This window comes from Larus michahellis, chromosome 10 (genome assembly GCF_964199755.1).
Source record: "Larus michahellis chromosome 10, bLarMic1.1, whole genome shotgun sequence".
NCBI lineage: Eukaryota > Metazoa > Chordata > Aves > Charadriiformes > Laridae > Larus > Larus michahellis.
Window position 1 is genome coordinate 2,765,519 of NC_133905.1, and position 23,118 is coordinate 2,788,636.

The following is a 23,118-nucleotide window of genomic DNA, read 5'->3' on the forward strand; positions in this document are numbered from 1 at the left end:
CAGAACTCTAACGGGTGAGCTCAGGCATACGGGCCCCAGGAGCCTCCTCTGCTTCAAGGACTCGACAGATGCTCCTCCTCTGCCTCCTCAGCAGCCAAAGTGCCCCAGTGATGTCCAAACTAACAGCACGTTGGCGTTGCACCCGAACAGAGACGGTCACCATTTCCAAGCAGGGACTGAGGCAAAATTAACGAGAGCCCTATCTATGGCCCCCGCGGCCTGCAAGTCCTGGAGCTCTAACTCCAAAGATCGTTGAGGGCGCAGGAAGAGGAAACCCAACCCACAGGGCTGGCACCAGGCGGAGGCTGCCTGGGTCGGGGCTCGAAGCCTGGGGACAAGGCAGGGCCCGCTCAGTCGGAGGCCTTGTGAAGGTGGAGGCCACGTCCCCTGTTCTCCTCACAAAGCCAGAGGCCGGGAGCCATGGAGGGGCTGCTTATCCCCACGGTCCCGCTGCCCAGGCCGGACTATAGAGCGCAGGCCGGCCATCCCCACCTCCCCGTGGCTTCCCTGGAAGGGGTGCGGAGCCGGGCCGGGCCGAGCCGGGCCGGGCTGCGGAGCGGGTGCAGGGAGAGTCCGAGGGGTCGAGCGCTGCCCGGGCCTGCGGCACCGCCACCCGCCCCGGCTCCCCTAGCAACAGTGGCGCTGGCGCTTGCCCAATCAGCGCGCGGGGCTACGGGCCGAGCCAATGGGAAAGCGGGAGGGAGGGCGGGGCGTGCTGGGGTGGGGGAGGGCCGGCCCCGCGCAGCGCCGCCATTTTGACGTCTGAGGAACAAAAGAGGCGAAGCCGCCGCCGGCGCCGGCCTGACACCAGGTAACGGGCGCATTTCGCCGCTCCCCCGGGACCCCCGCTCGGCTCCGCGGGCTCTCGGCGGACCCGCCGCCGGCCCCCCGTCCCCCCCCCCTCTCGGGGCTGTGGGCCCTGAGGGGGTGGCCGGGGTCCCTTGCCCCTGCAGGCCCTAGCCCCGCCCGCCGCGGGAGGTCGATGCCTGGCCTGATGGAGGCGGCGGGTAGGCGGTGTGGGGGGATGCTCGGCGGCGGCCTCGGGCTTGTGGTGGCGGCAGGGGTAGGGGCATTGCCCGGGCTGAGCGGGAAGGGAGAGGGGCACTGGCCTGGCATCCCCCCCGGGGGATGCGGGTTTGGTCCGGGACTGGGGCGGGGGGAGAGGGACACGGGAACACGACAACGTTCAGGGAGCATCCTCGTTGGCACAGCGCATCGCGCCTCCGGCCCAGCCGTGCCCTCCCCCGCGGGGCTGTGCAGGGTGTCGGGGGAGGGGGGGAAGTTGCCGGTGCGGGAGGCGTTGGGCAGCGCCGGCCCCGGCTCAGCGCGGCGGGGGGAGGCCGCAGTTATGCGGGCTTTGGTGTGTGGGTGACCCCGGAGCTGGTGTCGCCACTTGCTGTTACTCAGCAGTTCCCATCTGTCTGAATCAATAGGCGGTGGTTTTCTGTTTTACCTGGGTGATGGATGTGCTGCAGGTTTGGCGGCTGTTTCATACGCCCGGTAATGTTACAGAATGAAAAAAAGGGTGATTCGGGATGTGTTGCATAATTGGACGTGCCGCTTACCAATATCCTTTTTCTGCATAAAACGGATGTACTTGGTGATGTCTTGTTATGAGCTGGTTTGAGCATCACAGACTTATAATACCTTATTAACATGGCTCTGTGACCTCAGGTTTTTAAACAAAAACACTTATGGTTGAGGCTGTGGAAATAGGCATTCAGCTTAAGAAAATAAATGTTATCGTTGTTGATAGAATAACAGCCTGTTGGTAGTTACACCCAGATATGTCCTTGGCCTTAGTTCCACTGTGAAAAGTATGCATGTTTAACACTGATATCTTTCCTGATATATGCTGGAATTTAATTGCCCTTCACTTCTAGCCTGTCTTTTTATTTTTTGACATGGTGCTTTATGTGTCCCATATGTTCAGGTGTTTTAGAAATGCATCCAGTTCCTGGGTGCTTTTTTTAGACTCGTGAACGCCTAAGGTAGCAATTCTGTGTCAAATATTGTAATTAGAATTTTGCTTTAATATATTTAGTTCTGGAACATTAAAGCGAATGTGAGTTTCAAGTTTTCAGTTGGATGGTGTGTTACTGGTCATTACTCAACATGTAACAGTGAAGTAAGAGTAGAACAGCTCAAATTGACATTTGAAAATAACAAGGTCAGGGTTATTTTGGCTTTTAAATGACTAAGAATTGGCATCTTTGCACATAGCTTTGCTTATATAAGATAAAAGCTATTTAAAAAATGTGAAATTGTCTTTAAGTTGAAATTAATTTGCATATTTTCAGGACTTAGGGTAACATTAAAGGGTGGACACTGGGTTTATATACGCGTGCATCCACACACAAATATATGTATTTTAAAAATGGACTGATAATTTGTTTACATTTGGCCTGTTTAGCATCTTCAAGCTCGTTGTTACCGTTTTTTCTTGATTAAAGTATATTACTAAATGAGGAAGAATCTGATGATTTAACTGCCAGAATTCAGGAAAATTTCTTCAAAAAAGAATAGTTTTAAGTGCTTGAAAGTGTCTTCTGGTTGAGGGTCATGGGAGGGATTTCATGGAAGGATTACAGCCATTCATATGTACTTGTTTGTAAACATTTCTGACCTTGAACTTGGCCAGGTAGCTTTTCGTAAATTTATAGTAATTCATTTAATCAAAAAGCCATTTTCCTACCTTTTCTGTCTTTGTTTTTTTATACGTCTCTGAAGTAATAATCCGTTATCTTGTCTGTGGTACTTGGGTCGTACAAGTAATGTAAGCTTTATGTTGGTGTTTCTTCTTGAGGAAAGGTAGATCGGAGCCATCATAACCATGTGGTATGGTAACTTGGGAAGGAGATGGAAAAACTGGACAGTGGTCAGTGATATGAATGCTGGGCTTTGTGCGCTCAAAAATTCTTTCCCTACCAGTTGCTTGAAAGGACGACTTCAGATTTGTCAGGCGTGCAGTTTTGAAAATATAGGATGAGAAAAGATGTTAAAGAAACTTGGCTGCCTGTCAGTGGATGGGCTTCCAGCCAGGTCACTGGTATGGTGGTACTTTAATTGTTCTCTGATCAGCTGGGGAGTGTGAGAGGATATTTTGGGGATGTTTTTTCTTTTGAAGGGTAGGGGAAGGGTGTAAATGTTGAGGCGCTAAGGGTGTTTCAGTCTGTCAGCTATGATGCTAGGGATGCAAATGTCAGCCCTTTTGGTTTAGGAATAGGTGGATGCAGGGAAGTGTGTGCTGTCAGGTTGATGGTGGAAGACCTACTTCACTAGCAACATAAATTCCACAAGGATATTGTATCTAAAGGGATCAATTAAATAGAAGTCACTCTTAAAAATCTTTAGTTCTTTACTGTCTGAATACTTTCAGTGAATTGAATTAGATAAGGTCTGGGTAAATTCTGGAGTAACTGCTATTAAATATCAGTTACTGTTGTCGATTCTCAACTGATGGTGGTTGGAAATAGGAAGACAGATGAGGTGTTTCTCTGGGAGATCAGGAACGCTGCTCCCACAGCTAAATCGATGCCTGCCTGAGTCTGGGAGCAGTTCCAGATCCAGAATAGGCAAAACAAGTGTCTCCTCAGTAACGCTTCTGATGCTGTCCTGCCCAGGGAGCTGTGCTTTGGGTGGGAAAGGCTAGGGGCAAAGGCAGGGTTTTGAGTGAAACATGATTTGATGTGGTTTTTAATGCTAAGCCGAGGTGTAGCTTCTTCCTTTTTGATGTAGTTCATTGGTTTCCTTAATATTTCTACACCAGTGCTTAACCATAAAACTTGTCTAGTGGGTAGGAACCTATTCCAAAAGTTCAGATATGGCATCAAAAGATTGAAAGGGCAGAAATTGAATTGTGACTAAAAATTTTGACTTGAGTGCACTTTACTACTCTAGCTGTACCCAGAAGTATGGGGGTAAGAGCTAAGTACAGTGGAGTCTGAAGCTTTATTAGTTGACTTTTTACATTCGTAATAATTCTTGTGTATGTAGGGAGCATGGGCTAGAACCATTATCTGAAAGCGATCAGGTTTTTACGCTGGTGTGTGGAAAAAACTTGCTGCCTCTCATTGGGTTCATCCACTTATCAGTTGTTGAATTTGCTGATGCTTAGCTCGTCCCTGTTGGCAAGAAGCTGCGGTTGGTCTCCAGGCAACACAGGTCCGGCTGAGCATCTCTCTGCCTTGCTTGAAGAGATGAAAATTTTCCATTGCGGGGAGAGGATTTTTCCTCTCGCTAATTCTTTTATCTGGCTTTCTGTCTTGTCCAAGGTTATTGTTTCTTTGAAACAATGTAGGGATGGTTTTCAAATATTAAGAGGCTACATTTTAGAGTTTTAAGGTATAACTGCAGATGTGCATTTCTATAGATTTTGTTAGAAATATCTCATTAGAATGTTATTTTTGGGCCTTTCATAATATCTATTTTTGTTTCTAAATAATTCTTCCCCCCTTTTGCAAAAAGCTGTATGACACAATATCACGTGCTGTAAGAAGCTAGAAATTTCTCCTTCTGCGAAGTCTGAAATATCGGAAGACATAACGGAAGCAAAACTGTTTGTTCAAATGAAGGCCTAACATTGCTTGTGTTTAATTGGGTATTTAGGAGCTTGAAATTGTCACTGAAATCTTTTGTAACTTCTTCACTTGTGTAGTGTGAAGTCTTTGAAATCCTGGCTGTGTCTCAGAAAGACGAGCTGTGTTAGAATAAGGTAATAGGTACAGAAAGTACTCTCTCACTCTACTGGTTATCAGATGTTTAACCTGCAGTCTCTGATAACCCTGTGTCTGGGTTGCTGGTGTGTATGGAGGATTGTCTATTGGAGATAGTTGGAACTGGTTAGTGCCCAGTTTTGCATTGTTTTACTGGAGAAAGAAAGGCTTGCTTATAAAATGGCTTTGACCACTGAGTCTTGCTTCATGAAGGCAAACTCTGTGCATGTGCCATGATGAACCGTTAGGCAAGAGACAGCACAGGTAGTGGCTGGTTTAGAGCTGTGTATGTGCTCCTCAGCCAGTTCATAGCCCAAGTGGAACAGGCAAGTACTGAATTCACACAGTAGCCTTTCAGCTGTACTGCCTTTCTTGGTCCCTGTCTTCTTCTGTCCTCCTGACATCCAAAAAGTTGGAAGGAAATGGGATGACTTACTGAAACTGGTTAATGGTGCCCCAGGTTGAGATTTATAGCAAACAAGTTCAAGGACAGAAGAGACAGTTATTTAGGCTACTTTTCCTCAGAAAATCACACTTGGAAGAAGCAATGGTGTGGGGGGTTTACGCCAGAATCTGTATTAGAATGAGCACAGCAAAAATGTTGATTTTATTTTCTTGAAGCACAGAGGGCTTTGGGCATACCCAAATAGCTGTGCTGTGCTGTGATGCAGAAATTTTCTACAGTGCCTGAAACCTTGTCAGGAATTGTGATTGCCTAATTTCATGCTTATTGAAGATGACCTCTTTCTTTTAACATTTGCTCTTTTTTTCATATATTTTTCCAGAACAGTAATTTATCTACCTTGTGATTTGGATATGTGGGGACAAAGGGATGACGATTGGTTTGTTGTTTTGTTTTTTTATGGTGACATCAATTAGATTAATCTGTTTCCTTGTTCGAAAGATGAGAAGTGAAACTGCTGACATGATAGGCATCATCTTGATGTCGCTGAGGTGTTAGCTCTTTCATAGAATCATAGAACCATTTAGGTTGGAAAAGACCCTTGGGATCATCGAGTCCAACCATCATCTCCACTCTACAAAGTTTCAGAAGATTGCTTCAATTTAACTGGAGATCTGAGGTTAAATTAATGGGTGGATGTGTTAATACTGATATAACTAGCATTGTAACTGGGAGTCTGTTCAAGCTAATTTAGGAAAAAATTTGGATTTGGCTTAATAGAACCAGTCAGTTTTCTGAAGAGATGTCTGTGACTATTCAAGTTGAGGGTGTAGCTCTAGATGAGGAGGGAGCAAAGTGGTTTGGAGAATCATTTCAGAATTAATGGAAATTAGTCTCTCAAGGATGAGGGGTAGATGAAGTAAATGCTGATTGGGCTGCAGTGAGTTGCACGGTGAGAGGAAGACTGGCTTCCAGTTGTTCTGTTGAAGCAAAACCTTTTCATGTATTTAAACGTAAATGCTGAATGGTGATTTCTTGTTTTAAAGTGCAAATAATGATTGAACATCAATATGCACAGTTTGCTTCCAAAAAATAAAATAGTCTTTCATAAGCTTGACTTCTTGAAATTATTTTTTTTTCCTAACAGTATGCAGTTTTTTAGATTATGAGCACAGTGTGGATGGTGGTGCTGTATTGCAGGTTTTTGAAGAGAAAATGGGTTTTCGGCAGTGATCCTGTCTGAGTCTTCCCTTTTTGGTTAGTGATGGTTTCTCTTTGAAGACAGTTGTGCAAACCACACTTACGGGTGCTGTAAAGTTGCTGGCTGCTATAAAAATTGCCTGTAAAGCAACAGACGTGTTTAAGGGAATAAGACTTACTGTAGTTGTGTCCTATTACCAGGGCTAATAAAACTAGCTAGCGCTTTTGCATCATTAAATGTATTTCAGCCTGTGAGGTGATGACAGCAATACAGCCAAGCTCATACGAAAGCTTCCTTTTATAGATTACTGAAATTGATAAGATTTTTTTCAAGTGTTTTTGTACTGCTGTTTGAATATGTAAACTGAATGAGATTAAAATGGATTAATTCTTTGACAGTGATTATTATGGTGAGCCTGTAATTGGCCCCAGATAGTGTACTGTTAGATCACTGAAAGATGAAATGTGAAATACGTAAATAATTTAAAAAAAAAAAATAAAAGGCACTTTTAAAGTACTATGCAGGTGGCTTGTATAAAAGGTCCATGTTGTTTTACTAGGGAGAAACTGTGCTTGAAATGAGTTACATTTACCAGGGGAAACATTCATGACTTTCCCCTTGGTTTTGTTGTTGTTTTTCAGTAGTTTGAAATGCTTTGAAACATAAATAAAATTTTAAAAGCCATGTTAAATGTGTCTCATGAACTTGAGCTGTTCTGGAGTGAAAACTTGAACTATCATGATCATTAGAAGTAAAGTCTCGTAACCTACACTTGAAGAGTTATAGTTAAAAATGTGGATGGGTGTTTCAAGCTTGATGACTGGTTCCTTCTGGGGTTCTTTTTGACCATTTTCTACAAGAAGGGACTAAACTTCTTCATTTGAAGTATGTTGATGGTATAGATGAATATACATGTGAATGGGATGTGTGAAATATATAACAGAGTGTTTTGGCCACCGTTCTTCTGTAATAGTTTATTTCTAGATGATCTTTGCTTTGTGCTGCCCTGGACATTTTTGCAGAAGGAATTAGTCTGGATTGTAGTGTTTGGGCATCTAAGCTTAAATTTAACAACATTGTCCTATGGCCTGCTAGTGCTTATGGTTTAAAAAGTGTTAGGGATCGGGATTTCTAAAGGGAATACAGGCAGAGAAAATCTTTGTGTGGTTATGTGAATGTGACCTTTGAACAGGGCTTGACAGTTGTCCTCTTGAGCAACTTCTCATTGTATGGCAAACTGGTCACAACTCAAGGGCCAGTCACAAAGATACCATGTTCTTTTCTTGAGCGGCTAGAAATACGTTTCACAGGCTGCTAAATTCATGGTAATGAGAAAGACATAGCCTTGGATTTATTTTAATCTTAATGCTGGAATTTCTGGTGGTTTTTGGTATCTTGAATAACACTTTCATGTGTGTAATCCACACAATTTAGCTCTTGCTGTCATATTTTTGGAAGATTAAAGGCTGAATGCTATTTTGGTTTCTCCTCGACAAAGGGCGGTGGTGGTTTTTTTATAGCAACTAGTGTTTTTAGATGCTGCTGCCAGAATACTGTTTTAAGATGGATCAGTTTCTAAATAGGAAGTATAAGTAGCTTAGTTTTGGTGGTTCAGGTTTCTTAGTTTCCATGGCATTTTTACTTGGAAAAGAGGTTAGTTCTTAATTACACAATCCCTGGAAAAACTGCATGGGTCAGAATTGTGTGCTGTTTTCTGGCTGAATATGCTTAGTAACCTGTAACTTGGTTTTATTTTAGTTCTAGGGAATTAAAATAGCTTTACTTGAGAGGTAAAACTCTGGCATTTCGCCAGAGCTTTGTGTCTGTAGTTGTTAAGATTACAGATTACAAATGGTGTAGGGAAAACTGAAAGCTGTTGCTTTTTGGGGTCTTGAAATATTAGTTGTACTGAGCACATAACCTCCTCGCTGAGGTTTAAGAAATTGCAGCTGAAGGGCTGCTGTGCATGCTTCTGTTATGAAAAGGCTAGAAGCTCTTGGAGACTGCCTTGATTACTGCCTTGCTTTCCCAGATAAAAGGACTGGGGAACTGGTTTTCTCTTACTAATGTAGAGCTGGTTTAAGGAAGATAGGGATAATGTTTGTGTATGAAGAACAATAATAGAATATTATGTAGCTTTAGGGATTTTTTTTTGTTTATAGTTTTCTCCCTTAATATATTATTCTTAATATTCCATAATTCTTAGTTTATTTTGTTAAAGTTGTATTTAAAAGTCTTTGTTATTTGCTACAAGAGATGGCTCTGCAGCTGTGGTGGTAAATTTACAGATGTAAATACATGTCTTAACCTGTGTCAGTGTTTATTTCTTATAGTACTGGCTGCTGTGTTTGGGTTATGTTTAAAGGAAGACAAAACTAGAACTCCATGTTTAGAGAGTAAAAGGAGATAGCATGAACATGTTGCTAATTTAAAAAAAATGTTTTGTGCAGAAAAAGTGCACCTTTTATACATTTTTCAGCATCTCAGTGCACTGTCTTTCATTTCTATATTGTAGATAAATTTTTTACTGGGTAGAAAAGGCAGAATGCTCTTGTTACAGAAAAAAGGATCTCAAAGAGTGCTGGCTTACATTCTTGAAAAGTTCATAGCAGAACAGGATCTTGAATGTAGCACTTGGGAGTCCTTTGCCATTGTAGCCAGTGTTGGAGTGTCCTCCCTCCCTTTTCGGTGGAGGGGAAAAAAGTTCTAGAGGGGTAATACCTTTAGGTGTGACATACCTGACCTGAGGTCCTCAAAAGAACCTGAGTCATTTCATGATGTTTTTCTGCAGTTTTAAACTGATGAGAGACTTTTTTAAAAAAAAATTTAGTTCTTCTGAAGTAAGTTAAACTGCTAAAAAATGTTCCAACATTTTTGTAAACACTTTAAAAAACTATGTACCATTTCAGCTGTGTTTGACTTGTGATGTGCCAGTGATAGATGAGCTCTGTCATAGCATAGAATTTTCTTAGAATCTAGTGTCAGTGGATGTTATTCAATTTTATTGTTAAATTCCTCTGATAATACCACAGGAAAAATGTATACAACTTGATGCAGGGAGTTCCTGTAATTGGTATGGAGGAGGGCAGGGGCTGCTGCTTTAATTTGTTGAAGTGATGAATAGATCCTTTCTACCTGATAATAAGCATGCCATTCTTTCTTGATAGGAATCTTTTGTTTATGGTCTAATGTTAAAAATAGGATTAGCTTTCTACCTTGATGGGCTAAGACTGCTATCCAGTTAGCTCTGTAACATTCCCAAAGGGGTTTGCAAACATATTTTGTAGAAACTTTGTGTGTGAGTTCATGTGTAATTCTGGGTTCCTAAATACAGTCTGGTTTGTATGATTAAGTAAATCGATTCAAGGAAATTTTTTTTCTTTTTATCTGGAGTTCTTTCATTTTTCCAAACTATAGCAATGTGGTGCTGCAATTACCAGCCATTTAATAAGGACAGAATAAAAATAAAAAGAGAGAGAGAAAATTACATTATATCATCACTTCTAACAAGCAGGTGGTTTCTTTTATTGGTCTAGCCCAAGCACCCTACATTCAACAAGAATTTGCTCTTTTTTGGCCTTTTGTTTCTGTGGGTGGTTATGATAAGTCTCATCAGTACAGTGCCTGACTCCCATCACCCTCATGATTTACTAGTGAAGGCTATAGCAAAAGTATTTCTGCTTGGAAAGGCAACGCACATGTAGTCTCAATATGTAGGTGTGGAGGAGTTGGTATTTGGTGCTTTGATTTGCAAGTGTTCCTGCTGAGTATTTTTGTAAAACATTGTGCTTACTCATTTCTGAGTACAAGTGATGTGGGCATAACTTAATGATCATGACATTGATTGATCTGCTGCAGAAGAGCTTAAATAACCTTGACTTCCGTAGAAACTTCGGAAAAAAACCATCCTTTTCTTTTTTTTATTTTTGCCATCACAACCACTTGGTTTATGGTTTTCCTTGATGAAGAAGAAGGATTTTTTTTCCCACTCTAGTCTTTCTATTAAAGTAAGCTCAATGGAGTAGTTTTCTGGAATACCTTATGGGTCTGGGTGTTTTCAGATAGTAGCCAAATTTGTTAGCCAATGTTGCAAAGACCTACAGCGTGTTGCTGCCTTGTGTCATACTTTGTTCTTGCATTTAGGGAAAACAGAAGGTGAGACAACTAAAAAGCAATATGCTCACCTGTGTGGTGTCTTCCCACACACAAGCATTTGATGCAGTGGCACTGCCCCTCTTCCCCCCATGATGTTGAAAGCTATTAAGCCTGCTGTATTGGATTTGCATTACTTGCTGTTTAGGGGACACTTCTTTGTTTACAATGAAAAAAACCCTGAGAATCAACAATGTCAGCGCACTCTTGTACTGAAGATAAGCCTTTTCCTTAAAATTAGTTACCAGAATAAGTGTTTGCTTTGTGTAATCATGCAGAATTTAAGGCTGCTTCTAAGGCTTTTTCCAAAACTGTAGGATTCATCTGAGCCCATTATTATGCAGGCACTGTGTTTCTACCTTACTGAGATAAAAAGCTAGAAATTATAGCTTTTATTCCTTAAACTTAGTTATTTTGGTACTATTGAAGATACAAAAGGCCTCAAAAGCATCCTACTGTGGGACTTGAATTATATTTAGAGGTATAATGCATCCTCAAAGTTAGGAATCTATTAAAACAGTTGTGATAAATGAATGCAGAGGTCTTTTTTTCTGTTAAGAATAAAAACATCTATAGGACAGGGTTAGCTTCCCTAATCTATATGCAGTTCATCTTCAAAAGGTAGTTTTCTATTTCTGACACTGTTTTAAGGCAGCTGGCTGGACAGTAGAGGGTTTGAGCATCTCCATTCTAGTTGTAAGAACTTCTGGAGCAGAACACACCAGAGTAACTTCAGTTCATGAGTCAAGCAGCAACTAAAGTGAATGTTAGAAGCAATTCCTTACCAATGTTAAACTGGCCAAATTTGCTAATAAAATAGTGTTGTGTAGAGGAATGGCATTGGTTTTCATCAAAATGAATCACAAGTTGTGCAAGAACTTTGAGCCTGAACATGTTTAACATATCTAATGTTTTTTATAGTCTGATGTTGCATCCTGCTTTGTATTTTGTGTTCTTTGATTCAAGGAATGTACCTTGCTATTTGTAAAGTAACAGAATACTAGTAATGGAACATGTTGTTAGGTCACATAAGGACTTGTAAAATTCCTGTAACTGTTCCAGTTTGATAGGTGCGTTGTAGGTTCTTAAAGTGTGTTTGTTCTGCTTCAGTTGTGAAGGGTTGTTCCCTTTGAGCATTCTAATGACTTGCCAACTCAGACCTGAGCTACCTTTTTGATTTTATGCACAAAGCAGGTGGTGGGCTCTCACAAACATACCATACGCATTCCACACTGGTATTTGCATCTTCCTGTGTCCTTTCTCAGCTGGTATTAATTTGATCCTGAATATTCTTCAGATTGAAGCAGCTTGCTCTTTGGTTTCTCAGGGTGGTGTTTTTTTTTGGTTTCTCCTTGTTGCCTTGCTCTGCCATTCCTCTGTTTGCTTTTAACCTTGGGAAGGGGCTTAGCTTTGTCTGGTTCAGCGGGGTTATAGCGTCCTGCAGCACCTCTGCAGGTAGGTACCCTCTCAGCTTCCTCTCTGCACTACCCAGTGAAGTAAGGAAGGACAGGCAGAGAGCTTTGCTGCCTTGCTATTTCTGTCACTGTAAAGCTGATTTATTATGGCTGTTTGGAGCTGCAGATATCGACCACCCAAAGCAAAAAATCTACACTTGAGAGAACCTAGTTTTAACAGATTGGTTAGGAGGGAAGCTCTGCATCAGTAATTCTGCTATTACAGAGTTTTGGGAAGAGGTGTTACTTTTGAGGTTGTTATGAAGGAAGGAGCTGCTGCTTAATTGGGAGCTGTGCTCTCAAGAGGATGTGTTCATTAATGCAATTACGTATGGGACTAAGTCAAGAATCCATAATGACATTAAATGCCTTCCAAAGAATGCTGTCACCTGAGATTAATATTAAAGTCTGAAAACATGAGTTCACTGCGGTATTATTTTGATGGTCATTGTCATATGTGAACGAGAATAAGATGTCTGTACATGTAATTTCTGTTTTACAGATTTGGGTTTTAAACATCACTTGCTGCTTCCTGTAAAAATGACATTGCTCAAGCTATTGTTATGTCTAGATGAGTTTTTATTTGCTTCCTTCAAGTTACGTCAGATTTTTCTCTTAAAATGCTTAACATGTGAAGGAATAGTACCTGCTTTTTTTTGCTGATGTGTCCTTTGAGCAAAAGATCTTAACCAAAGGCACTTAAAAGCACAGAGGAGGAAAAGGGCAGGATACACTGAGCCTGTATTTGCTGTCTGAGAAAATTGCTTGAAATCGGCTGTTCTATGCTCTTTCTTGCTCAAAGAGCACTGAAAACGAACTGGGTGTAGAATCAGAGGAAAGGCAGTGAAGAACTGTATTGTGCTTATGCTGGTTGACATCAATGCCACTTGAACCTGTTGGTCTTAGGTTAAAGTTTTTATTTCTAAGGGAGTGGAACCAATTTGACATACTTGCAAGGCTGTTTATGGAAGTATTTATAAGTGAAACAGTGCAAAGCATTTCTGATGGACATTACAACTGTGCTCCAGGTCTGTTGTTGTCCTGCCTAAATATTGCATAACTGGTACTTTTACAATATCAGAGCTATAAAAAACTTGCTTTGTCATCCCTCGAATGGGAAGTTACACTGTGGTGTGCTGCCAGATCTTGCTTTTTCAGGAAACAGTGAAGTAGCGTGAGTAGTCCTGTCCAATTCTGTGCTTGGCAATTCCATCGCTGAGTGAACGTGGTGCACCATGTGCGAGTATTCTCCAGACCACTTGGGTACTCGTGAAAGCAAACAAGTTGACCTGCTTTTAATGAGCTCCCTGAAGATGTGTTGGGTAAACAAGGTGTTGCATCTGTTGGAGATGTGTTTTGCTAGAGAGTCATTTCTATAGTGTAAACATCTTCTACTCCTGATGCAACTCTGCTCCCATGCAGTAGGACTAGGACTAACTCGGTATTTGAGGTTAAGGGGTGTTGCAAGGTACTTTCTAAGTTTGAATTGCTGCAGCTGCCAATCAGTGTCTCAACATCAGGGGTAATTAGGAAGGTGGCCACGGAATGGTAATGCTGTCTTGGAAAGAGTGGCGCTTGTCATGCTGATGTACTGTGATGCTATTAAAAGTGGCTGTGTCAGTGTAAAGACCTGTCACCACAGTGACTGTCACTCCCAGTGAAAGTTGGCACTCTTCTGGTTTTCCCTGGGAAATTCCAGAAGATTGGAGGCATTGTTGGCTCTTGGAAATCCTCAATAAAACTCTTGAGACTTGTAAAATTACTGGTACTTTATACAAACACAAACTGATGCATTAACATTTCTCTAATAGGAAATGGCAGCAACTGTCAGTCAGAGCTTACTTGGGCACTGATGTGGCTTCCTAAGTGTGTGTTTGGTGAAAGCTGGATGTCTGTTGGGCATCTGCTGGTGAGCCAACTTACAGTGGAGCCTCAGCTGAGGAGCAGTATGGCCCTGCCTGGAGCGGCACCGAGCACGTCTGTGGCTCCAGTGCCACCTTCTGTCTGCGGTGGCAGCGGATGGGTGGGACTGCCCGGTGTCCCAGGTCAGGCCAGGCTGCACCTTGCCTCTCCACGCGCTCTGGGCACTGCAGGGCTGCTTGCCTTGGTGGTAGTTAAAGAGGTTTTGAGAAATGGCTTGTGTCTGGGGTGGAACTGAGAGGTTTTTACCTGTGTGTCTCCAAGGTATTAAATTGTTGATGTTGGGGTAGATGAGAAATTTCTCTGGGGATGCGGTAGCTGCATTATGAAAAATACTAGGAAAGTAAAAGTGGTGCAAATAGAGACAGAAAGTTTACTGATTTTGCTCTAATCTTCAAATATAGAGTATCATAAGAGAATACTGTTTCTCAGAAATACTATTCCAGATTAAATTTTACATGCTCTTGCATAGGTGGCCTGTTTTGTTTGCTGTATGCTTTAAATAATATGTTTTTTTTAAAAAAACAAACAAACAAGCTGGTAACTTTTTGTCAAATAAGGCTCTTGAAAGCAAGGAGGGAGGAAAAAAAAAAGCTAGCTGGTGTGTAGCGAGTACAACTCTATTGACCTGTTAGCCTTAAGTGGAGGTAAACATTCCAGGAGCTGGAGTTCAATTTATCGATCTGTTATTTCTTTAAGCAGTTTAGTTGTTTAATTTAATTAATGTCCTTATGTACAGTGCATGCTGTAGGCGTCTGTAGTTCTGTTAGCGCCCCTGCTGTAAGCCCGCGGGTCTCTGCTTTTCCAGGTAATGTAAAGCTGTTAAATATCTAAGGAGGACAAATAAAAATAGACCTGTGACCTAGAACACTTTGTAGTCTCTTTGAATTAAGTGCATTATTGTTCGTGTAATGATCTTCAGACAAAATAAGTATGAGGTTGTTTTTAGCTGCAAAAAGTTAATGATTAAAGTTCGGGTCTAAAATTAGAGCAACTTGACTTAAAAATTTACTGGAAGGTACAGAGCAAGACAGTCATGATTTGTTTTTTTAGCTTTGCTCCTTTAATTGCGTATTGAAGTGCAAGTGGCTCGAAGCTGGAGGCTGGCCAGGGCTGAGCAGTGGGTAGTCACAGGGGTGACTGCAGACCCTTTGGGTGCAGATGGCACAAACCGCTCTGCTTCTGCTGTATTTACACAAAAATAAGTTCTTGGAAAATGGCTTATGTATTATGTTTTTCATCGGAAAAATTATTATTTTAAATATCTGACATGTTCTGAATAAGCTGGTGAAATAAGTCTCCAGGCAGGTTTCTGTGACTGCTGTCATTGTCTGGGAGGAAAGAATTGTAAATTTGGGTTTATTTAGGAATTTCTGCGTCTGGGTTGGGATGTGTGCACGGGGGAGGGAGGGATCGTTGGGAACGCTGATGTCTCTGGCTCTGTGGACGGACGCTGGAGGGCGTTAGGCATAACTTGAAGTAGGACTCTCCAGGACTTACCATCAATATTTTTTTAATTAATGTTAAAAAAAAAAAAAAAAGCGCCAGGCTATGGGCAGCTCGCAGTGACCCGCTGCGCATGCGCGGTGCGGCGGGGCGAGTGCCCCGCGGGACTGTCCGCCCCGCCCCCGGCGACTCCCATTGGCTGAGGCGCTCTGGGGGCGTGTCCTCGGACTGACTGCCTGGCCGCGCCCCGCGCCGCACCGCAGTCGGCCGCCCTCCTGCAGCGAGCGGACACCGCTCCGCTCTGCTCTGCTCCGCTCCGCTCCCCTCGGCTCGGCGGAGCCTGCGCGGCCGGCTTTGCGAGCGGCACCGGCTCCCTCCCTCTCAGCCTTGCTTACCCAGGCCTCCGCGTGCGGGGAGACTGACGGCCCGGCGCTCTCTTGTGTTTGTTTTAACAGACTTTTGAATCGGAATAAACACCTTCAGGTCTCGGAGGCTTCTGGCTCTGAACTGCCTTCGCTACTGTCGCCTTCTTCTGTCTAATGTGCTACAAGGATGAGCCCAGCATTTGGAGCTATGGAAGTGGAGCACTATTCCAAGGGAGTCCTGCTCGAGCCTTTTGTCCACCAGGTCGGAGGGCACTCCTGTGTCCTCCGGTTTAATGACAAGACCATCTGTAAACCCCTTATTCAGAGGGAACACCAGTTCTATGAGACTCTCCCAACAGAAATGCGTAAATTCACTCCGCAATATGAGGGTAAGTTCCAAACCTTAGGATGGCATTGGGCTTTTTCTTTCTGTAAATACAAGTGTGCTGTGCCCTCTGTTATCTCTGAAATCTCTTCTCTGTGGAAGAGATTTTAGGGTTTTCTTTTCATGTATTTTGATGTTGTCTGAGGCAGGCTGTGGAGATGCAGGGTGGAAATGCTTGCCAAGTTGGTGTTTGGGCTGACTAACAGCATTAGAGTAGAGCAGCTCTGCTGGTGATAGCCCATATATCTCCTTTAGGCACAGGTAAGTAGCTAACAGCTTGTGAATGTCTTCAGTAATTCTCTGCTGCTTTTTTGTGGATTTCTAAATATTTTTTTTGGCACTTGTTTAATGTTTATTTACAGGGATTTGATAAGATTCATTGACAGTGTTTTGTGTAAGCTTAGTGTGGTCTCTTTTGTTTTTGGTTTTCTCCTCTGACTCTCATTTTGATCACAATAAATACATGTCAGTAAGGTGTCTTGTTGAATATTTGCAGTGTTGTTTCTGCCAGTAAGGAAATGAAAATTCATGGCATTTAGGTAGGCAAGGATCAAGTAGCCGTGACGTGATGAGGCTGAGTCAGATGTTATGTATAAGTGGAAATTCCAGTTCTCCTAAGCATTGTGCTAGTTAACAGAAACACTTTTCTTTCTCTTCATTATTCCATCAACTGCTGCCTGGCGATTAACAAAAAATATGTCTGAAGCACTTTTTAAAATGGAGTTGCTTTTTAAAGCACATTGATTTTAACATGTATAAGGGTTTTGAAGTTTTGCATACTGTTTGTGAAACTGGCAGAAGACTTCAGAGGATATATTTCAAAGTTACACTCCATGCTTACAGAGACTTTTTGACATGTCTAACTACAAGTTCTGTTGGACTGGAAGAAAATGTGATCTTTGAATGATTCTTCTCAAAATGTAATAGAACAATTGTACTAGTGTAAATGGCTTTTTGGGGAGTGTGGGGAGGGATTTAGGGGTAAGGGGCCTCACTTGGTCCATCTGTGTTATTTTTTTCCAGGATATAGCCAAAGGCTATTTGCTAGGTGGCTCCCCCCCTTTTTTCCTGTTGTCCTTTCCTTTGTGGCAGCAGGACTGTCAGTCAGAGCTTCTGCGCTCCCTGCCCCAGCTACTGTAGGTCTCGGAGCCGCCTGCCCAGCTCAGAAGTGACAATCTCTCGCCGAGACCTCTCTCCTCTGGCCTAGTGATGAGCTGCAAGAACTGTGCAGACTGATTGATATGAGAATAAAGAGAGAGGACTGAAAAACAAAACTAAAAACCAATTCAGACAATTGTTGTGGCTTCATTAACCACTGAAACTTGCTAATGTAGCACTGAGTGCATCTCTGTCAGAGCGCTCCACTAAGACTCTTAAAATGCAATGCAGTGCTCTAGAGACTCTTGAGGGGAGGATGAGGACAAAAGATGAGGACAAAAAAAATGCTTTCAGGGTTCACCATGTTTCTGTACCACAAACAGATTTGTTTTGTATTGCATTTTTGTTAACGTATTTCACAAGATTGCTGCATAACCAGTATCAATAAAATATATTCCAAAAAGGAGAAGAAAATGTGTAATTAAACGTGGTGATTTGAAGTGGAAGCTTTTGGACTAGTTTCTATTGTAATGTGACGTTTTCATTGTTTTGCTCTACTTGCAAATCTTTCCCCTGGGGATCTATTAACTAAATGTTGTTTGGATAAGTGCTTTTTGCTTTGCTGTCATGCAAAACTTAAAGCTTTTGTTGTGGGGTTTTTTTTTTGTGCAGGTCACTTCTCACTGCAAGATGTTAAGAAATGTTTTACATTTTGCTTAGGGTCAGACCAGTCAGGTTTCTTAAATTAATAAAAACTTTTACTAATTGAAATTGTCTCCTGTTATTATTTGATTCTTACTTGGCTGCATCAGAGAGAGAAAAGAACCTTTTGTATCATTGTTTTGTCAATATGATAAATTGTCTTTTGTGAGGTGTTATTTTTGTCTAGGTCTTTTGATATTTGTTAGGTTGGCAGATGGGGTTTGGCCTGTGGCGAGATAGAAACTAAGGACCAGGGTAAGAGAAAAAAAACAAAAGTTGCTATATTCTTAGTATAAAATCATGTGTTCTAAAAGGCTTGCTTATCACTTCAGCAATTCATAACAGTCTACATCCTTTTTCTTTTCAGGTGTGGTGTCAGTGAGCTTTGAAGAGGATGAAGATGGAAACTTATGTCTAATAGCGTATCCATTAAATGGGGACCATGATAACTTAGAAAACTTAGATAATTCTGACTGTGAACCCAAAAGTAAGCTGTTGCGATGGACTAACAAAAAGACAATGTTGTTAGAAAATGAGAAGATATCTAAGGAATGGGTCCGACAGCACAGAAAAGAGGAGAAAATGAAAAGGTAAGTTTGATAGGGGAAACTGGAATGCAGAGCATTGAATTGTAACATTTTTTGCTGTCAAGTTAGGATCTGGGCTCCAGAATTCCAGAGAATTCTTCAGAACTCTCAACTTTCATTTTCTTTTCCTCTCTTGTTTCTTTTTCCCGACCCTCTTCAGTGCAGAAAGGTTGAGTAGTGAAAGTAATACGTCCTCAGCCCAGTAGTGTGTTGAGTCTTTTCATGATCTTTTGCTGTGGTCAATTGAAAAATGTTTTACAATGTTACTCTTGAAGCTTCTGGAAAAAAAAAAAGGGGAAAAAAAACCAAACCCAACCACCAGCCAACTGCAAAAGCACAGTAGTTGTATAAAACCAAAAGAAGCATGTCAGTGTTACTACGTATGGCATACGTTTGTAGGAATCCTGCTTTATCCCTGTTTGTGACATATTTCCCCTTGTTCATTTATATTGATTATGCTCACTGTGAGCTGTGGTGTATTGTGCTAAAGACAGTGACCTGAGCAAAAGATAGATCTTAAAGCTACTTCTCGCATTAATGCCATAGAAGTAATTCACACAGGTAAAAGCTATATAAATAGAATTACTACATGTTTTGTAACATAGTTGGCTATATGCTAATTTATATTAATATGGAAGTAGCTTTATAAAGGTTGAAATATTACTGATGGGCAACTTGTCCAGTTGTACAGAAAGCAAAATAAAGCTTATGCTAGCTGTTAGTGGAGGTGAGCAAAATAGTTTGTAAAGTTAAGTCCATTGACAACCCCCTTTAAAGTGCTTATTTTTCTGCTCAACCTCTAATTTGCTGCGTTGTTCTGTTTTCTAGTCACAAATTGGAGGAAGAATTTGAGTGGCTGAAGAAATCTGAAGTCTTGTATTATTCCGTAGAGAAAAAAGGAAATGTCAGTTCACAGTTTAAACACCATAATCCTTGGAGCATGAAATGTCACCAGCAGCAGTTACAGCGGATGAAGGAAAATGCAAAACACCGAAATCAATATAGTATCCTTTCCTGAAAATACCTCATAACAATGGAATGAGTAGGGCTCTGCTTTCTATTTCTTGAACGTGCCAGATAAAAGCACAATGCAGGCTTAACTGCAATCCAGAGAGACTCTCTGAAGCCATGATTTATTTGGTGGCTTTGAAGGGCTTGCCAGCACCTTCCAGATCATGGGCTTTTGCAGCATATAATAAAGTAGCTAGGCTAGGAAATTCTGATAACTTAATTCAAATCTACAAATTGTGGATTAGTTAATGGAAAGGTTTTATAGCATACTGTGTTTGGGATCTTCCACAAAAACAGTTTGCTAATGAAAGCTTTCAAAGGAGAAGAGTTCTGTCACTTTTTGTTGCTGTTTGGTATTGGTGAACTTAAAAACTAGGGTCATCTTTCCCTTTTCAGAAGCTTCTTAATGTTGCCTTAAATATACAAGATATTCCAGTGCCCGGAGTTTTCTGCTAGCAATCTCTTTTAGGTGAGCCTTTTTGATAAAGAAAAGCTGAATATAAACTATCATGTGGGATTGGAGCATAAGAAACAGAAACAGCGCCTGAATCCATGAAAGCTGAAGTGCGCTGTTTTTGTTCTCTGGAACCGTAGGCAAACATCTCCACCCTGTGCATTCTGTGGAGGAAAAAAAAAAAAAAGAGATCTTGCTGTATGCAGGCTTGGATGCAGCTGATAAATCCTGCACAAATATTATATCTATATACTTAGGTAGACAGATTCTTCAGGTATGAGGAGTTTTGGTGAATGGATTACTGGAATATCTCTGACTAATAAACTGTTCAAAACGACAGAAAGCATTTCGTGGCTGGTATCCTCACCATTTCACTGTAGGTGATTATTAAATTACTACCTAAGTAGAAGTGTGTGATATCTCTGGAACAGTATTAATACAGATGTTCTGGAGTGCTTTTTAACTTCTGTGTTTCAGGGGTGGTGTGAAAATGCTTCACTGTTTCTGAATGCTAAATGAAGCACACAAAGTCTTCATTTTCTGCAAAAATAGTCTCTTGCTAGGCAGGAAAGACTCGTAATTCTAAGTCAGCTGCCAGTTTATATTTCTATATGACCCTGGTTACTTTTTTCTTATGTAGCAATTCACCTGTCTTCTCTGGAGACCAGTGAAACTGGAACTATATATCCACTGTGCTTTATGCCAAGTATATGTAAGTGTAATGTTTGATAGGCTTTTATATACTGGGCATGGTTTAGGTGTGCTTAAAGTTAAGACTGTGGCACTATAAAATCTGTGATAATGGTTTTAAACCTGTATTTCTCATTGTGAAGATTGTTCCTTAACTAATCAGAATTCATTTTGCTGGAAAACCTGACATCTCGATACGAAGTACCATGTGTGTTGGACCTTAAGATGGGAACCCGACAGCATGGAGATGATGCGTCAGAAGAGAAGAAGGCGAATCAGATTCGCAAGTGTCAGCAGAGTACATCGGCTGTAATTGGAGTCCGAGTTTGTGGCATGCAGGTGAGAGGAAAACTAATGACGTGTAAGGCAACAGACTTGCACCCGTTTCTGTTAGTGGGGTTTTGGGCTTATGTAGTCACCCGATATGTTGCTATCTTTGAGATGCTGGGCTTCGTTTCCTTCAGGAAGGGAAATGAGGCTTTTGAGTATCACTTACCAGTTGAACGTGGCAGCATCTGCAGGAGCAGCCTGCAGCACGTGCGCTGCAACAGTGAGCGTGTTCTCTCAGCACAGAAACAGTCTCCTGCACAGTAGCAGCAATTCAAAACTGTAGTAAAATTACTGATTCAATTAACATTTCAGGATAGTGTAGGAAACAATTGAAAGGAGGGTCTGCCAGTGCATACATTTTGAATAAAGTGTGTGGAAATTTGCCAGAATATTAAGAAGCAGGCATTTCTGTCTTGTCGACTTTGAAAAGTCACAGATCTTTTACTGCTTGAAGTAGTCGGGAAAGTGCAGACAAGAAGTGGCTTGGTAAATGTGATAAGGCTTGTGGTCAAATAAGGAGATAGAGTTGCGTGGACTTTCACCTGAGTGTTTTGTTTACTTGCTTCTGTATTCCTGGAGTGACAAATGGGAAACAACTTGTTTGTATTTGAGGCTTTTCCGAAGCCTCTCTCCTCCCATCCGGTAGATTCCAGGAATGCCAGCAGTGTTTGCTAGGACTTGTTCCACATCATGACTGCGGGCATGTTTGGTGTTCAGCTCAGTGTTTAACTTCGGAGAAAAGCACGAGGCAGAAATGAAAGTGTGGGAGCTGCATTTCTAACCACAGTGCACTGGGATTTGAGCGGAGCCTGCTCATTGCTCACCTTCCAGTATAGACCTGTGCTGGAAAACAAGGAGCAACTTCGGAGACACCTGCAATCCTTACTTGACCCAGATGTTTAGGCATTATCGAGCTGTGTGGTGCACAGACTACTCTCCTATAGGAAGGAACTTTCCTGCTGGAGCACCTCTGACTTCTGTAAATACAGAGGATTATGGGATGCACCCTAGTTTTATATATGAGTGTTGGCTGCCACTTAGAGCTCAGCATTCTGGGAATCAACTGGTACGCCTGTGAGCAGAGGCAGCTAATGAGTGGCTGTGGTACAAGTTGTAGCTTGACTTTGGAGATCTTGGCCACAGCTTTCCTCATTCTTATGATCCTGGTGGAAAAGTTCAAATCTAAACTGCAGGAATTTTCCATTTCCTCCGAGTTCCGTAGATACTGCTGGATCTGTTGTTGTTAGCAGTTTCTGTAACTGTGCAAGCGCAATTTTAAGAGTAATATGTCATCTTGTAAAAGCTTTCTGTAGTTTATCTTCCCCCCCTTACTGACTCAAAGCCTTGAAGAGGGTATTACCAGCAATTTTAACTATTCGTTTTCTCTTGTTTTGTGTTTGTACGTGCAGGTCTACCAGGCAGGCACTGGCCAGCTAATGTTCATGAATAAGTACCATGGAAGAAAACTCTCGGTCCAAGGATTTAAAGAAGCACTTTACCAGTTCTTTCATAACGGCAAATACCTGCGCAGGGAACTCTTTGAACCTGTTATTAAAAAACTGACTGAACTCAAGTCTGTCCTGGAGAAACAGGAGTCTTACCGCTTCTATTCGAGCTCCTTGCTGATCATTTATGATGGGAAGGAAAGGCAGGAAGTTGCTGTCGACTCAGACCCAGAGGACTTAGAAGACCTTTCAGAGGAATCTTCAGATGAGTCAGCAGGAGCATATGCCTACAAACCAACTGCTAGTACTGTTGATGTCCGTATGATAGACTTTGCCCACACAACCTGCAAGTACTATGGGGAAGATAGTGTGGTGCATGAGGGCCAAGACACGGGTTATGTTTTTGGACTTCAGAATTTAATAGATATTATTAAAGAAATAAGAGACGAAAGTGGTGAATAAACAGTGTGAATGCACATCAGTAGAAAGCACTATTGTGACTCTTTGTATTCCAAAATTATTGGCCACTTTCTGGTGGTAGGAATCTTTACAGGCTCTGCAGGGATGGCCCCGTCAGAGTCAGACTTGTTCAGAGGGCATTTACTTACATTGGTGCTGGACCTAGCACTGGCAGAACTCGGTATCCTTATTTATTTTAACTTTCTTAAACATTCCATATTTGATTACTCAGATACCTCTGTTATCCCTGTGTGTATACGTTCCAATAAAATTCTTTTTGTTCATTGTAAGTGGTGCTTCT

The 23,118-nt window shown here is 41.8% G+C and overlaps 1 protein-coding gene across 2 annotated transcripts; it reads left to right on the forward strand.

The window, feature by feature from the left end:
• Positions 1-698: 698 nt before the first annotated feature.
• IP6K2 (inositol hexakisphosphate kinase 2) lies at positions 699-23,107 on the forward strand. Of its 2 annotated transcripts, none has more exons than XM_074602745.1 (6): positions 699-811; positions 15,747-16,045; positions 18,209-18,431; positions 19,257-19,432; positions 20,747-20,922; positions 22,323-23,107. In XM_074602745.1, the coding sequence occupies exons 2-6, from the start codon at positions 15,844-15,846 to the stop codon at positions 22,818-22,820; spliced, it is 1,275 nt and encodes a 424-aa protein (XP_074458846.1). In that variant the 5' UTR covers positions 699-811; positions 15,747-15,843; the 3' UTR covers positions 22,821-23,107. The 2 variants fall into 2 exon arrangements, with proteins under 2 accessions (XP_074458846.1, XP_074458847.1); XM_074602746.1 differs by having other exon boundaries at positions 765-1,007.
• Positions 23,108-23,118: the final 11 nt, after the last annotated feature.